At 41.9% G+C, this 17885-nt stretch overlaps 1 protein-coding gene across 5 annotated transcripts in view; it reads right to left on the reverse strand.

Moving 5' to 3' along the window:
- The window catches only part of atp2b3b (ATPase plasma membrane Ca2+ transporting 3b), an 89473-nt gene extending 79005 nt beyond the window's left edge, over positions 1 to 10468 (reverse strand). For 2 of the 5 annotated variants that reach the window (XM_084365965.1, XM_084365969.1), the window contains exons 1-2: positions 9883 to 10468; positions 2536 to 3381 (exon numbers count right to left, since the gene is read on the reverse strand). In XM_084365965.1, the coding sequence (XP_084222091.1) occupies positions 2536 to 2785 (250 nt within the window). In that variant the 5' untranslated portion in view covers positions 2786 to 3381; positions 9883 to 10468. Of the gene's footprint in view, positions 1 to 2535; positions 3382 to 9309; positions 9418 to 9874 lie in introns of those variants that run through there. The other 3 variants (XM_084365966.1, XM_084365967.1, XM_084365968.1) reach the window with 3 other exon arrangements.
- Between the last annotated feature and the right edge of the window lie 7417 nt (positions 10469 to 17885).

Here is a 17885-nt window from a genome sequence, read left to right on the forward strand (position 1 = left end):
GTGTTAGAAATTGCTTTGCTGTCTTACAACAGAAACTATTTAAAAAAAACAAATCTGGATTGCAAAGAGACTTGGAAATGAATTTGAATGAAGATGATTGGAATAAAGTCATAAACTCAATTAATTCCTCATTAATCTGTAATCTGATACATGAAACACAGTTTAAAATTTCTCATTGGATCTACTTTACATCTTCAATATTAACGAAATTCAACTCACGCCATTATGCAAAATTTTTATCATACAGCTTCCTATATACAATGTATTTGGCCTTGTCCTGTACTCAAATCTTTCTGAGATGGCATTTCAGCAGGAAGTCACTTAATTTTCCATCAAAATATAAATCCATATTTCTTCTTAATGTTTTCAAGGGGGTTGACTTTTATTTCGAGGTAGACGAGTCACAGGGAATGCAAAGTGTTCAGTTAAGCACCGCTGATGTTCATCAAAAATGTGTCTACAGCACAAAACAGCGGTCATGTTCTGCATTTGAAGACAGTGGATCCAATATGTCAGGGAGTAGTTTTATTCAGTCCTGTGGGAGTGTTGAACAGATAGGAGCTGTTTGATTAAGAACTGCAGGCAATAGGCTCCACATCTCCAACTTCTCAGTAAGGTAACAACTCTTTTTCCCTGTTAGAGTTTAAATCTGACAAACAGACGCTTTTGCTTTCTGCTTTGACAACAAACCTGCCACAATTGTCGTCAGTCAGCTCTGCTAACTCTCTCCACTCTAAAAGTTAAATGTGACTCCTGTTACATGCTGTGACTCTGCTGCTGGCCCCGCTGCTGCATAGAGTAGATGCTTTAGGCAGTTTGTCACCGTAGCGTCCGTTGTCGGACTATCGATAAAACTACAGTGGGTGCGATGGGCAAATAATGTAATCGGACCACCATGTTACAACAGGAAGACCGACTACCACAGCAAGCCAAGTGCAAGGTTTAAACAAGTTAACCGAGATTATCAAGATTGTCAATTACTTTTTTTTTTTTTTTTGGCTGTGTTTTAGCATTAGGGTGATCGTTTGTCTTGCATGGAACTTGCTTGACTGGCCTTGTTATTTGTTTCTGTTTATTTGTAATTGTTTTGTTTTTTGTATGGATGTATGTATTTTGGTTTTGTCTTATATGTATCATGTGGGTGGTTTCACAACCACCAGTTTATTTGTCAACTCGTTCACCAAGCATTTGCTATTATTAGATCTGCAGCTAATGATTATTTTCATTATAAATTAAAAGATAAGTTCATCCAAAAATGAAAATTCAGTCATCACCTTCTCACCTCCATGCCAATGGAGAACATTTCTGGAGCTTCACAGCAAAACAGCGTAGCAGCATTCTCCTAAACAACTGAAGTAGCCCTAAAGCTTTGAGCTTCGCAGCTACATTGAAATTTTTTGCTTAAAAAATCATATTGCTTGCTTTTATCAATTTAAATGTACATTTAAAACACAAAGAAATTCCAATTACAAAGGAAGAAAACTCTTGCTTATTATTGAAAAAAAAATCTTTTAATCAATCGTTTCAGTTCTATTTATTGTTCTTTATTTGTCATTAAAATGACTCAATTATTTAGCGCTGAAACAATTAATACATGAATTGATTAGTTGATTATAAAAAAATGAATTGCCAATGTTATGTATATTTGCTAAATAATCAGCAGATTATTCAACAACAAGAATGACTGTTAGTTAAAACAACTCTAAACACAAGCTACACTGTCTGCAATAATTAGAGGTGCACTAACAGAGATTCTAGTTCATTCTTGCACCATTCTTCTTCATTCTCCTCCAATCATCCATTTATTGATTTACCCTTCACTTTCCATCCATTCATCCACCATAATCCCTTCATCCACCCATTTTCTCTTTGCATCCAGCTCCACCAACAACTGCTTTCCATAGCCAGGATTACGCTCTGTGAGTATAATGTGTTTTTTCTGTTTGATGAAGTGCTTTCATTTCATCATGCATCCTGTTTTGGATGTGTTGTGCTGCACTGAAATTGTTGCATTTCAGCATCCAGTCTACGTGTGTATTATTAATGCATAAGTAAAATAAGATGAGCCTGGTCCTGGTGAGTTTTTGTCAGCATGTTAGTGTTGCAAGAATAACAGGTATCGTTATTGAATGATTGGTGACCACATATTCTGTTTGAGCAAAATGATGATGCTGTAGAATTAAGACAGTGCACAGTTTGCAGCAACACCACTAATGCAGTGGTGTTAATATGTGACTCTACCCAAGAGTATAATGTCAGGGATCCTTCCACTTCATTCTTCTTCTCATGTCAGTGTACCAATTCATGTCCATTCATTCTCTACAAATCCATCCATCCACCCAGCCAGCCAACAATCTGTTCACCCATTGATTTATCTACTCATCCACCCAAATATTCCTCCATCAGTCTATTTATACAATTGGGCTTTCACCCATTCATCCATCCATCATATACATCTCCATTATTAATCCACCCATCCATCCACCAATCTACTTTTTTCACAGTTTAAGCATTCGTGAATCCATGCCTGCTCACCATCAGTGGGGCTGGTCTGTAGTCTCTGGCAGAGCCCCTCTGTGTCTCCATAGCTGTCCTGGACCTTCTGCAGGGCGTCTGCCCCTCTGAGCTCCATCAGCTCCCTGAGCTCCGTCACCGTGACCACGAAGTCTCCCCCTGCATGGCTGCCATCTGTCCTTCCTCCTCCTCCGCCCCCACCTCGAGTCCCTTTGGGATAAAACTCCACCGCGCTATTTGCCATTTCACCCATCGTGGCTGTTGTTGACATGTCAGGAAGGGGTTTTTTTTTTTTGGTCCTCCTTTCTCAGCGTAGTGTGTCCTCAACTCAGTTCCCCTTTCGTTTAGCTGGTGGAGGGTTGTTCATGTGCTCAACAGAATCTTGGTACGGTCTTGATTTCTTACTTAAAAATGTGCAATTATAATATACCACACCTAGACCCTCAGGTAATTTTATTTAAGGGCAATGAAGGGGCGTTGGCTGTTAATTTTTTTTTCTTCCTCCCAACAAGCTTGGCCTAGCCTCCCACTGCTCCTTTAATTCTTCATAACAAGAGGAGGAGGAGGAAGGTGAGGGGGATCAAGGACAGCGAGCAGGGGCACTTCAGAAGCGTAATGTCTGAATGAATCCAGCTTTCTTTTACTTTGTCTCCTCTGCAACTCCGCTCTTTCCTCGTTTCTGTCCCCCTCCCTCCAGGGTCACGGCCAGTCCATGGACGGATGGATGGACGGGCTGACAGACTCACAGACCAGGATGGACGGATGATGGACAGATGGAGAGAGGGGCGAGCAGGGCAAAGGCGGCTGATAAATCAGAGAGAGGAAGTGGATCCAGTTCAGAGGTAGCTACTGCTGCACCACCAGGACCTAAGAGAGAGCCAGGAAGAGATAACACATTACCACTCCGTTCTATTGATCCAACTGACTATCATTGCATCAAGTCATTTCTGAGGTGAGACGAGGCCAGCTCACACTGGTTTCAGTTCGGAAACTCATATCTTTGAAGCAGAGGTTATACATGTACAATTCATACAGTACATTTGTTTTTATCTAAATAAAGTCACAAGTATCACTTGATATATACACACAGTAATTTTTGAAAATGGGTGCAAACATGGCACATTTGACAGCATAGCAAGAAGAAGTGTGAACATTTCTCAATTATAAGATGCATTGTGATGAGGACATAGAAGATTCTGCATCAATGCAGACTCAGCATAATTGAGAGATTGCAGCTTATGTTGGGTGTTGATTGTCCGGCCTTGGGTGGATAATAAAGTTGTAAAGTTACTTCACAACATTGCTCTCATGCTTTGAATTGTGGGCGAACATTAGGCTAATGTTACTCATGTTAGGAGATATGTTGTAGGGAGGCAGAAATCAGCAGCAAGTGATTAAAAAAAAAACCACAGAGCCGTGTGTAACTTCTGACTCACAACAATTTCTAAAAAGTAAAAACCAATGTCTGCAGCCATAAAGAATAACTGTCACAGCGAGCACAGCTAATCAGCCAAGAATTGAGGAGGCGGTGTCAACTTTGCCATCCAGCTCTGAGAGAGGTGTGTGCAGCAGTCATGTTTGTGATGTTTGCCACATTCAATAAGTGCCCTGTCTTAGGGCTGTTATGGGAAAACAATATTTTTGTAGATTACAGCACACATGCAATACACTGCAGACAGATTTAAGTTTTGTTTATGTACTGAGGTGAGGGCTCACACAGATACTGCTACTGAAAAGATGCAGATTCTATATTGCAGACTGTTTCTAAATAAAAAGGGAATTTAAATTATGAAAAAGTAGCCGTGTGCAGTAATATAAATCATGGCGGATGCCATATATTGAAAATCATTGACAGCTGAACTGTAATCAAATCCAGTTGTGAGGCCACTGTAGATTCACCCCTCTAACAACAAACTGAAACCAATACTGTCATAATACTATCTCACAAAGTGGATATGGCTTGTTTACAAGTCCAGCAGATACTGAGCAGAATTGGCATTCATTTGGAGTTGTGTTTTTGGCCACCTGATAAGTCCAATATTCACTCCGACTCTGAGGAAGAAAATGTTGCTCTTTGGCTGCTAAATGCTTCTCTCTGTTCACCAGCTGGTCGATCACTGTGTCTGTCTGCTGTTTGGTGCCATGCAGGTCCTGTAGCATTACTAGTCTACATGTTTGAACTTTCTGAGCTGCCTGCTGCTTTTTTATTGGTCATATGTGAGTGGATTGTAATGTGATGTGAAAAATGAGACCTTCCCCATCTCTCTCTGTTGTATAAACAAGCCTGTGGACGATTGGTTGAAGTTGAAGCCCCATTCAAACTGCCTTTTCAAGGCGGAATGGGGGGACAGTTTCCTTCCGCCTCTGATCTGTCAGCAACAGTAACAGAGCCGCAGCAGAGGCAAGAAGACCTCTGTGTTAAAGGGTAAGCCAGCAGCACAGATCAGGGGTGTGTCAGTGTGATGGTGTTCACAGTCTGACAGCTAAACAGATCCTTCACTCATCAAATTAAAGAGAAATGTCCCACACTTCAACCCACAAAGCAACGTTACAGGACCAAACAACAGTAATGTGGTAGCAGGTCGTGTATTTGGCAAATTATATGAGGAGAAAAAATATTGCATTTATACGTGGAAAAGTGCAAGCTCCTGCAGTTGAATTGCAGTGATTATGTGACGCGATTCAGAGACAAAAACTTTAACTCACTATGTCTTGGTCGCCTTTCACTATTGTGTTGTTGTAGTTACTCTCTCTGGAAACTTGTATAGAGAAAAAATCACTGCGACAGTCAGCCCTCCTGACCAAGACTTCCGTGAACGTTCCCCCAAAAAACAGCATGCCTCCTCGCAAGTCAGAGTCAGACAGGGTCCTCTTACTGATGGTGATTATGTGATGTCATTTTGCGCAAAAATCATATCTTTGTCACTTTCCACGATGCATGGCGGGTCAGGATCGCAATCACAACACATTATAACTGCATCCATATGATTATAAACAGTTGGCGTGAAACCATTGGAAACACAAAAAAATAACCCAAAAAAAACACAGAGATCTCAACGTTATGATGTATGCCGCGACACCTCTTTTGGTTCCGCAGTGCCGGCATGCTGTGTTCAATGTGAACACACAAAGGCGGCGTAAAGGCCTTTGTTGCAGCGATATTGCAGAATCTGTATGAAAATATTTCAAATATCAAATATTACTGGGGTATTATACAATCCATCAAAGCTGCTGTGGTATTTTCTTATTAAAGTTAAAGTGTGTCTATATTCGTACATTCATCACTGTTACAGTGTTTGGTCACTGACCCATGTCTCTCCTCCCTCGCTCATGCAGGGAAAGAGAAACGAAATGTTCTGGTATCCCTGCCCACTTCATCCAATCAGAACAGAGAACTCCATAAAGAGGTGGTCCTGTCTGCTTGTGAACACGCAGAGAGCAGGATCCTCCAGTTTGCTGTTGTCTGTTCTGATTGGATGAAGTGGCGACACTCAGGGTTTTTGTGGTGATGTAGAGAGGAGGGAGGGGACTGCTAACTGTAAAACGGACAGGTCGTTAGCTAAAATGACGTCAACGCTTATAGCAGCTTTAATTGATCTAAATGTTGGAACTTAGTGTTAAAACTACACACTATAGTGCTCTCGTTGTGTCTCACACATGCACACGCAGACATGCACGACACGAGCAAGTGGTACATAAAATCCATGCTGAGAAAATAATCTACAGAAAATGTGTTTACAGGCTAATATTTATTCAATTAAAGCTGTGGATACACCCATCTGGTTGGTGCGTGTTAAAAAATACTTTTATAGGCTTTTCTTTTTTGTATTTGACCTGCTGAATATCAAGCGCACTGATGCGACTAATGAAAGTGTCACTTTTGACAGATTTTTGGGGTTGACAAAAATAGTCACAAACTGCAGTCCGGTTCACAAATATGTAGTATCATATATATAAAAATTGCGCAGTCATTTCCTGCACTGCAGTTTTTATCAAGTGTTATTCAAACAGGAGGACATTGTGCCTTGGGCGAGGACTACTTTCAGCTGCGGACTAATAAGTATTTGTGGCAGCAGGTAGGCGTATGTAGGATTGAGTAAAAAAAAAAACTACAGCGTGTGCGTTCAAATGACGGAGCGTGTCTCCCAGTGCAACAGTGTGGCTCACTGATGTGTTTTAATAGATTTTGAACAATGGGGCTTGTGGGATTGGTTGATTTTACAAAAAAAAAAATTTTGTTTTTCTGGGTTAGCCCAGATAAATTTCTTCAGTCCATGTATGTCAGTGCATCCACTGTGACACAAACCACGTCATGCCTGGACACATCCACATGCCTGACAGGTGTGATTATAATTCATGTTCAAGTTGTTCAGCCTAATAAAAAGCTTGTGAGACCTGAAAGACAGAAATTTCCTGAAGCGGGCTGCTCGTGTTGAATCTACTGAAAAACAATTTCCTAATCACTGAATTAACATTTCAACCCATCTATGGAACTGATTTAATTAGAATAAATCTGACACCGATAGCGTTCAGGACTGCCGAGTAGAACAGCGACTTGCTTTCCTTCAGCCACACTGATTGAGCCCAAGCTTCTTCCCACATGAGCAATTAGTGCTGCCTGTAACTAAACATTTTCAGCATCACACATGACAACATATTCAGATTTCCCTATCAGGGTATTTCACATAAGGATGAGCATGAAAAAACAGAAGTAAAGCTCATCATTAATTCCTTTTCTCCTCCCTCCTCTCCACTCTTCACTCTCCCTCAGCTCCCTCTTCCTCTTGCATTTCTTCCCTCCCTTTTTTCCTCTCTTCCCTGCCATGCCTCAATCCTGACTGAGTGTTAGTTTATGTCTGAGTCACCCTGCTTTGCCTTTGAAGCTTCCTCTCGCTCTCCATCTTCTCTTATTTGCCTGCTTTGCTATCTATCTATCTATCTATCTATCTATCTATCTATAGGTGCTCTGTCAGTTTTTTGCTTCCCTTGTCTTGTGGTGTCTCATTGCTTGTTATTATTTTACCTTCCTCTTTTTGCCCACTCCTGACTCCCTCATTTTGTCACGCTCCCTGTCTATCTGCTTCCTGCTACTGCAATCATTTATTTACTCAGCCAGTCGCACATTTTCTTCTCAGCCTGATCTCTTACTCACTGGTTCTGTCTGATTTTATAACACTCATGCAAGAAAAAGCTCTTCTGTTCAGCCTCCGAACTACTGCAACTAACTCTGACTGTGTCTCTCTGTTTGTCCCATAGCTTTGATGTGTACAGTGCACACGTGTTTGTGTGTGCGTCTGAGAGTCTGTGTTACATAAATTGCAAGAAACAAAAAAACACTTTGTTTTCCAATTTGTCACGCCTTCCTAACTCTTACATACATACACACACACAAAAAAATATGTTCCACTGTCACAGGATGCAAGCATCACAATGTACAGCAGACACACAAAGACACTAACACTCATGCCCATAGACATCACCTATATGATGTCTGTCATGACACACACAAATGTGTCATACACCACAGTCCTTTCAAAATAAAAGTGAGAGTGGGAGAGACAGGTCTGTCCTGGCTGAAAGTGTGTTTGAACATGAAAAGAGTCAGAAAAAAGGTCACCACAGTCCTCAGCAGCCTGCCCATTTATCCTAAATGCGAGCCATGCTCCTCCACCGTCCCTCAGAGGGTCGCAGCAATTTGATTGTTTTTTTGTTGTTGTTGTTGTTGTTTCGTTTCGTTTTTTGTAAGGAACGTGGCTGCTCTTTCCCCTTGGGTATTTTCTCTTTATTGACGAGGAAAGTAGGTTGAGAAGGGCACAAAGTGGAGAAGATATGGGAGAGCAGGTCCTCATGTGATCTGATTCTAGACCAGCAGGTCCTTTTATGCTTTGTGTCTGCATGCGTGTGTCTGAGTGATTGTGTGTGTCTGTGTGTGTGCACTTGATGGGGCAATCCAAGCTACATGAACACACACACACACACACGTGTTCCTGTCTGCACTTCTGGTGCACACAATTGTCATCCTAGGTGACCATGTTCACATTACTTCTGTGTGTGTGTGTGTGTGTGTGAGTGTGAACTTGTCAGTATTGCATCTCTCCTCCTACACAGGCTAGTCTGTGGTCCACCTGTGCACCTGCAGTCCTACTTTCTGACAGGCATCTGAAGGGTCACCTTTAGCAGAGCCCTTGTGTTATCTGGGCTGCTGCCGGCCGTCACTGGCTCAGCGCCAGTCACACACTTCTGTAATGCCCAGTGGAAATAGCACACTTAGAATTCGACACAGTCAGTGGCTGGAGCCATTAAAGGTGAGCAGCCAACAGGGCACAGATATCTGCATTACTATAGAGCATATTAAGAAAACTGGATGGTACTGGTGATGAAGAGGACGATGATGGCACATGATGATGGGGGGGTGGAAAGAAAGAAAGTCCTGGCAAACACTGATCCATGTCCACTCTGATGTCTATCCATCTCTCTTAAAGACATGCACAGACACACACAATCTCACTCAACAGTGTCCCATGTCCCTCCCAGATGAGCTACTATCCACCTCCACCCAAAGCTACACACACTCACACATTTCATTCAAGGAATGGCCCCATTCAACAGTGTGTTTCCCACACAAAACGACCTTTCCTGGTCACCTTCAGACGTGCCTGAGCTTCATCCCACTGCTCATCCTCGTCCTCAACACATACATGGCAACAAGAGGAGGTCCTGGTTAACGCTGAGAACTGCACCGAACGCCTACTAATAATGCAAGGAGAAACTGAGTGTGGTGCGCCACTTGCTTACCCTGTGTCCCTCCGCAAGGTTACCGGCCCGGCTCACATCCACCCTGCGCCGGGCGGCTTGTGAAGGTCCCTCCGGCCAGAGATCATTCCCAGATCAAACCGACAGCCCCGCAGCTCAGCGCTGCAGGTGCGACGCGCCGTAACAGAGACAAACAGCGCAGCTGATAGCCGGCAGCCTACAGCCTGGTGCATACTAGCGCCCGGGAAACCAAGAGGCAAGCGACAGCCCTCCATCAAGTGACAGGACACGGGGACGGACAGATATGTATCATTAGCTCTACACGCGCGCCCAAGCACATTCACGCGTGCACGCGCGCACACATACTCCCTCATAATGTAATAGCGCTGTTTGCCAGGGTATTATGGTATGCCCTCCTGTGTAGGCTATCATTACAGCTGTGTCAGGCCTGTGCTGAGAAATCCCACCTTAGGCCTGTTTTACATTCTGCCAGTCCGTTCCAAACCTCCCGACACGCTATTAATGAAGCGACACATCCCCCTAATAAAACTGCACCCGGGCACCCGGGGTAAATAACAGTCACGCACGCAGGCGCGCACGGACTCACCGACTCACCGTGCAGGCCGAGCTCAAGGACATCAGCATCAGCGCGCGGGCGGGGAGGCAGAATCCCCGTTAATCTGCGTGTGCGTGGAGCAGAGAATGTCCCAGACCGGATGAGAGGATACAGGAGGGACCGGGGCTGCGGCAGCAGCCTGGAGTCCGAGGGAGTGAAGGGATGAAAGACGACGACGTTGCTGATGAATATTCCGCTCCGCGCGGTCACCTGACGGCTGGTCGGCGGAGTTCTGCGGCGTTTGCGGGGAAAGAGAGAGAGAGACAGAGACAGGGAGAGAGAGAGAGAGAGAGCTAGAGATGGAGAGAGAGAGAGAGAGAGAGAGAGAGAGGATGCGCCGGGTTGGGGGTCTAAACACCTCCGTTGTGGGGAGGAGGGGCAGTCCGTGTACCTAGAAGAAGGCGAGCTGCTCCCGGCGGTGAGAGTTGCTAATTTGATCGAACTCGGTGAACTATTTATGGCACTGGGAGATAACGAAAAGAAAGAAAAGAAAAGAAACGCTGCGGTGAGAGGAGAACCTCATGCGACATCTTTGAGGGAGGAGGAGGAGGAGGAGGAGGAGTTGAGCTCGGTCGCAGCATCCGCGAGAGGAACCGAGAGAGGGAGGGGGAGAGGAGTGGAGGACTGCTGCATACGTCACCCCCCACCTACTCGGCGGCGTGATGACGATACCGGACACACCACAGTGTACGCTTTTTATATTGGGTACTATCAGTTAGTAGCCTATTAAAATACTACACCGAGACGGAGATGATTCCAAACAAGACATTTTCGCCAACCATGAGGCCTACTGTCACACATTTAACATCACTCTGTTCTACTTTAATATTGTGCCGGAGAAATGAGGTTAAAATTAATTGAGGTTAACATACCCACAGTAAGTATCATAGGATACTAATGAAGATATTTATTATTTAAAAAATGTATCAAGATTATAAACCAACATCACTAGACCATTATAAAATATTCAAATGCAGTGTTTATCATGCAAACACAACTTTGCACAACATAAACCAAACCCTGAACAAATACACTGTTTCAAATACAGTTATTAATTTTACATTTAATGAACATAACTTAAGAAGGCCTGAAGCCATTTCTTTTCATCTCCAAATACATTCCAACATACAATACAATACAATCCATCTTTATATAGTATGGAACAATAATCTACCAACTTGTTTGGCACTAACGGCACATTGTATAAAAGTTATTTTAAAAGGTGTATTTTGAAATCATGCACATTTTATACAGTAAACATTAGCCTATTACTGTACAAGCAAAAACATGTAGCTGCAGCAGACAAAAGAGGACAAACAACTGCTGCTGCCTGCACACTACTACTTGCGCCAGTAGTTCAACATAACAAATTATTATCTACTTGTGATTATGTTGATGAAGGTTCTCAGTCATCCAGGTCATGGTAATTATATGTGCTGCATCGAAGACAACTGGAACACGTTCAGTTGCCTACAATACAGCACTTAGAATACAGCACTTAGAATTCCTTTGAGGACAACAATCAGAATCAGAATCAGAATTCCTTTATTTGTCCCGCAAATGGGGAAATTTCTTAATCACAGCAGCCAAAGGACAGTGTCACACTAAACAATAATAAAAAGTAAAAAATAAACAATATAATAAGAAGATAAGAAATAGAATTTACTCGTATATACATAGTATTTACAATATGAACTTAGTATTAACAATATGACATAGTATTTATAATATAATATTTATAATAACAGTATAAGTAAGAACAGTTTGCTATTTTTATTTACAAACAATAAATAACAAATATGAGTATTAAAAATTGTCCAACTAGTGCAAACCAAAAAGTATGTGGATATGTGTATAGTTTTGTATTGCACCGTGCACATGTGAGGTCTACTGGGAGCAGTGCTGATTGTAGACTCTGACAGCAGCAGGAAGGAAGGACCTGCGATGTAAACATCTTGGCCAGAGAAGACAGATGGTTTGAAAGAGGAGTAAAGGAATCCATCTATGTCAAACTGGAATGACCATCTTTGAACAGAGGAGGTGGGCTAAGACATTACTTATCACCCACCTACAATGCAGTACTGAGTTCCTTCCCCAGACAGCTTCACAACCATTCACACCTGGGCTCACCTAGCCCTAGCAACCCACATGAAGGCCGGTTAAAGGATAACTACCGTTTTTTACAACCTGGACCTTTTTTCTAGCAAGATATATGATCATTTACTCACCCAGATAACTTTGGTGTCATTTGAAGTCGTTCGGACGAAATTAGATCCAGTGTAGCGCCAGTATATCCATAATGCGAGTGACGGGGCACTGAAACACAGCCTCTATATAACGCATTATCTGCCACGAAACTAGTTCAATTCACCAATATTTTGTCATGATACGCTAGTGCTATTCCCCTCTGAGTCCGGGCTCGTCCGTTATCAACATCCGGGGTCAAACTAGCAGTAGCAGCTACAGGTAAACAAGCCGGGCTGTCGCGGGTGCGCGCGCAGCTCAGAGATGACATCTTCCAGGTCAGAGGTAGTAGGTCAACCTACAGACCCCGGATGTTGACAGCAGACGAGCCCGGACTCAGACGGGAATAGCACTAGCGTATCGTAACAAAATATTAGTGAAATGAACTAGTTTCATGGCAGATAATGCTCATAGAGGCTGCGCTTTTTTGCCCCGTCACTCGCATTATATGGATATACCGGCGCTACACTGGATCTAATCGCGTCCGAACGACTTCAAATGACACCAAAGTTATCTGGGTGAGTAAATGATCATATATTTTGCTAGAAATAAGGTCCAGGTTGTAAAAAACGGTAGTTATCCTTTAAGTCAACGACCCACAAGTGGCCCTAACAACTCTGTAAAGACACTTCCACACAGAGTTTAAAAGCCTGCAACTCCCCTCCAGTTAGTTAAAACTGAAGAAGCCTCTTGGATGAGAGGTGCAACGCCTTCAAGAAACTGAAACAAGTCCTTTTGCCTACGATATAGCACTTAGAAGAAAATCAATGTAAAAGTCTTAAAACTTCATGATGAAGGTTGAATTCAACCCTCTACTCTTCAAAAGGTGAAAACGTAGTTGCAGCCTGTATGGGATAGTAGCTACTGTACAAATTTGAAGCACTTGTACTTTACTTGAGTATTTCCATTATCTGCAACTTTATACTTTTACTCCACTACATCTAGTTTTGCTTTCGTCAACGAAAATTATGACTAAATATCGTCGTCAATGAACCTTCATCACGTGACGGAAACGAGACGAGACGCAACGTAAATGGTGGTCATGTGACGAAAACTATAATCAAATATATAATGCAATATTTTTGATGAAAAAAACGGGACTAAATGTGGTTTACAAAATAAAAACTCTCTTTTGTCTCACTATTATTATTATTTGCAATATTTCTGTTTCCTGAGTCTCAATTCAGGGGCTGCATCAGGTCGCACTGCGCAGACGCAGGCGACGTCACTTCCTCAATCCCCACTCGCGCGGCATTATTTAGAAGATGCAACTGCAGTGGGTTAACGTTAACGACAACTCAAGACACAAAGTTAAGTCTGACACAAAGAATGGAACCGATGGCCGGCCAGCCGGGGTTCGTCTTTGGGAGAAAAAGAAGAAAGGACATTTGGACACACTTTCATTACATTGAAGTGGAAAAGAAAACCGAATGTGTTGTGGAAAAAGATGGGGAGAAATGCGGCCACAAAATCGCAGGAAAAAACACCACGAATCTTAAAAGACATGTCAAGGCATTCCATAATGAAATCGAGGTAAGTCAAGACATTAACGAAACGTTACTTTTAGGGGTGGGGGAAAAAATCGATTCGCATAAGAATCGCGATTCTAATCATCCACGATTCTGAATCGACTCATAAACTTCAAAAATCGATTTTTATTATTTTATTTTTTTTCTATTTTGAAAAATCACACAAAACACCAATTTGTGTTATTTGTGTACAGTTTACTTTTGTAACTCCTCGGAGAAAAGGGCAGCTGGCCTAAGCTTTTATTTAGGCAATTTTATTTATGCAAGTTATTTCTTGTACAGTAAGTAAGTAAGTTTTTATTTGTTTAGCATGAATAAATGTTACCTTTTTTTAATGTTTGCCTTTGTGTAATTACATCATTGGAATCCGTTTGTTTAAAAATCACATTATCTTATACAAACTGTATGTTTTGATGCCATAATTTGCCTTAACACACTATGCACTGTATCAATTTTTGAATCGAGAATCGTTTGAATTGAGAATCGATTCTGAATCGAATCGTGACCCTAAGAATCGAAATCGAATCGTGAGACTCCCAAAGATTCACACCCCTAGTTACTTTCTATTTTAGAAAGCTCATGCCAACTCATGAGGCTGTGGTTAATGTGTCACATTTTAACGTTAGCTTCAGCTTTAGACGTTAGCCACTGGAGCTGAAAATGACTGAGACAAACGTGTGTGTGTGTGTGTGTGTGTGTGTGTGTGTGTGTGTGTGTCTGAAAACAAAAGAAAACAAGGGATACATAAAAAATACAAACAAAAAAGAAAATAAATAGAACAAAGAATAATGAATAATAACATGAGGTGTGTGTGTGTGTGTGTGTGTGTGTGTGTGTGTGTGTGTGTGTGTGTGTGTGTGCTGTTGTTACCAAATGACATAGGCCTATAGGTGAGAGGGGAGGAGGATACAACATAGCAAATGCAATACAAGTACACATATAGACAGATAACATATAGAATCATACACAAATAGTGTGTGTGTGTGAGAGAGAGAGAGAGAGAGAGTGTGAGAGAGTGTAAAGTGGGTTTCTCCAAAATATCTGCCAGTCAAGTCACTCACTCAGAGGTTGATTTAGTAAGGTAAAAATCATAACAAGGATTTATGCTACTTAATTAGATTTTCCAGAGGCTGCAACTGTCCTGAGTGACATTGTATCTATTCCTGTGCTAGATTCCAGATAGAGCATCAGTGAAGCAAGTCCCGCCCAAGAAGATGGACAAGCCAACTAGTGCTCAGGACTTCTTTGCCACAAGGAGGTACAACGACAACTCCCCAGAACAATGTACCAAAGAGGAGGCGATAGCGCAGTGGATAGGCCACACAGGACTCCCAGCACGAATTGTCGAAGATGAGGAGTTCATCGCCATGATGGCAAAAATGGACAAAAAGTTCAAAGTGCCAAAAAGACATAAAACTTTTAACTTGATTCCAAAGAAGAGAAAGTTAAGCTCAAACAAAACCTGGCCACAGCACGTAGAATAACTACAGGGTTGGATATAAATAAATAAATAAATATGTTCAAATAAGAAATAAGAGTGTCTTCCGTGTCTGGAATTGAACGTATTCTTGAGTCTATAAGGTAACAATAATTTAATAATAAGATAATCTTGTTTGACTTGTGAAATGGGTGACTTAAAGAAAATGTTGGTTTTGTCTATTCTATACTAGGTACTTACTATATTAACTGGGTTAAATAGCATTACTAAAAAGAGACTAAAGTACAATTTTCATTGACTAAAACTAGACTAAAATGTCATCAGTTTTCGTCAACCAAAACTAGACAAAAATAGTCATGGATAATTCTGACTAAAATAAGACTAAAATGCTCAGACTTTCAGTCGACTGAAACTTGACTAGACTAAAAAGAGTATAAACGTGACTAAAACTGATAAAAACTAAAATGACAATCTGACACAAAGACTAGACTAAAACTAAAATTAAAACAGGCCGCCAAAAACACTAACTATATCTCAGAGGCAAATTAGGTACTTCCTACTTCACTTCATTTGTCTGACAGTTACTTGTTACTTTTCAGATTACAATTTTTCATACTAGCCAGTGAAAAGCATGTATCTCCAAATTTGTTGATTTGTAATTGTAATTTTTCAGATAAAATGAAGGATGAAGTGCTCCTTTATGATTTGAGTAAAGTCTCCTACTTATTAAACTAAATAGACTCTTGGATCAGCTAGAAAATGCATCGTCACAAAGCTGAAAACAGGGCTGTTTTTCGTAATCAGTGGTAGTAATTAACTTATTACAAATGCGAGGTTCTCACAGGATAGCAACACTACAAGCATATGATGTTCTTATAGATCATATGCATTGCTGATTACATTATCCAACAGTAGCCAAGCTACCAAAGTAATTCAAATCAGCAGAACCTTAAACACCTACAGCAGTGTAATTTAACATACACATTAATTCAGCACTAATATTATTCCAAAAACATCAAAATACAGATAGTAAACCACTGACAGGGTTTCCTTATAAAATGCACTTTTCCTTTAATACTTAGAGTAAGTTTTGTTCATAATGCTTACACTCTTTTACCAAAGTAAGGTTTGGAATGCAGGACTTAAACTTGTAGTGGAGTATTATCACAGTTTGGTATTAGTACCTTTACTTAATTAAAGGATCGAAATATGTCTTCATTACAGTACTTTTAGTACACTAACATGTATTTCAGAAAACATTTGCTATGGGGTGTTACGGGGTTCTATTTTAAACTCCTCCAAAACAAAAAAACGATGGCGTAGTCGGAAAATTATAAAGTGAAAATATATTTTATTCTCACCAACCACCACAATGCAGCAGTGCAAATATTAACAAAAGTGAAAAATAACGAAATAACAAATAAACTGTACAATAAAGTGAAGGTTGAATTCTTCAATAATCCCCCAAAACTTCACAGTAATAAAGTAAAAGTTGAGCCCAGCAGCTACATCTCTCTGTCTCAGATGCCACATTCTGGCGTTGTTGGGAGGATCCATGTAGCACTAGGGGTGGGTCCATGGATTCCTAATGTGTGGCAGCCTGCGCGGAAGCACGAGGACGTGCTTGTGAAAAGAGGGGGAGAGATGTCACAGTTGAGGTTCCGGTCACTATGCCTCCAATTGATCATGTGCCCTGGCTACTTGGCCAAAGGGATGTCCCTTTGGCTGACTGGCAAGCGCGCATGACTCTTACCCGGGAGGTGTGGGTTCAATCCCCGCCCGGGCCCTCTTCACCTTGCCACATTTAAGGGGTTCTATTTTAAACTCCTCCAAAACAAAAAAAACGATGGCGTAGTCGGAAAATTATAAAGTGAAAATATATTTTATTCTCACCAACCACCACAATGCAGCAGTGCAAATATTTACAAAAGTGAAAAATAACAAAATAACAAATAAACTGTATAATAAAGTGAAGGTTGAATTCTTCAATAATCCCCCAAAACTTCACAGCAATAAAGTAAAAGTTGAGCCCAGCAGCTACATCTTGCTGTCTCAGATGCCACCTTCTCTGTGAGCATCCTGGTAAGACTGCCCTTCCCCAGCCAAATGGCGCTCTCTTAAATGAAAAAACCCCTCCCCTGGGCGTATTCCAGCTTCCCAGAATTAATGGTCACCTGACCCTGGAAATGCGTGTCCCACTCTTTTTAAGGGCGGAAGTGGTTTCACTTCCATTTTGCCGGTTAAGCGTGGACAAGGTGAGTGTGAACTGATTGTGTGAGTATGTGTGTATGCGTGGAAATAGTAGAGCGAGCAAGTGTGCACCCTTGATCACGCTACTGAACAGTTAAGGGAATGGATAATTATGCGATGTCGTTCATGCCGACGTAAACGGGTCGAAGAGCTGTGTGGCGTGTGTGTGTGTGTGTGCGGACTGCAGCCAGCGACACCACGAAGCAATGTGCCTTGGGTGTGTGTGTGTGCGCACATGCGTGTGTGTGTGTCTGTGTGTATGCGCTGCCCGCAGTCAGTGACGGAGCTGCTCCGTCACATCATCCCCCTCCTCCCGGAGATTGGCGATGTATGGCAATCTGGAGAGGTAATCGGCCACCACATTGGTCTTGCCTGAACGATGTCTGATGGTGAACTTGAAGGGCTGCAGTGAGAGGTTCCATCGAGTTAGGCGACTGTTGTGGTCTTTCATGCTGTTGATCCAGGTGAGAGCCCGATGGTCAGTTTCCAGATCAAACTCACATCCCAGCAAGTAGTAGCGCAGGCTCTCCAGTGACCACTT

Source organism: Pagrus pagrus, assembly GCF_965226575.1.
Source record: "Pagrus pagrus genome assembly, chromosome: 11".
Classification (NCBI taxonomy): domain Eukaryota; kingdom Metazoa; phylum Chordata; class Actinopteri; order Spariformes; family Sparidae; genus Pagrus; species Pagrus pagrus.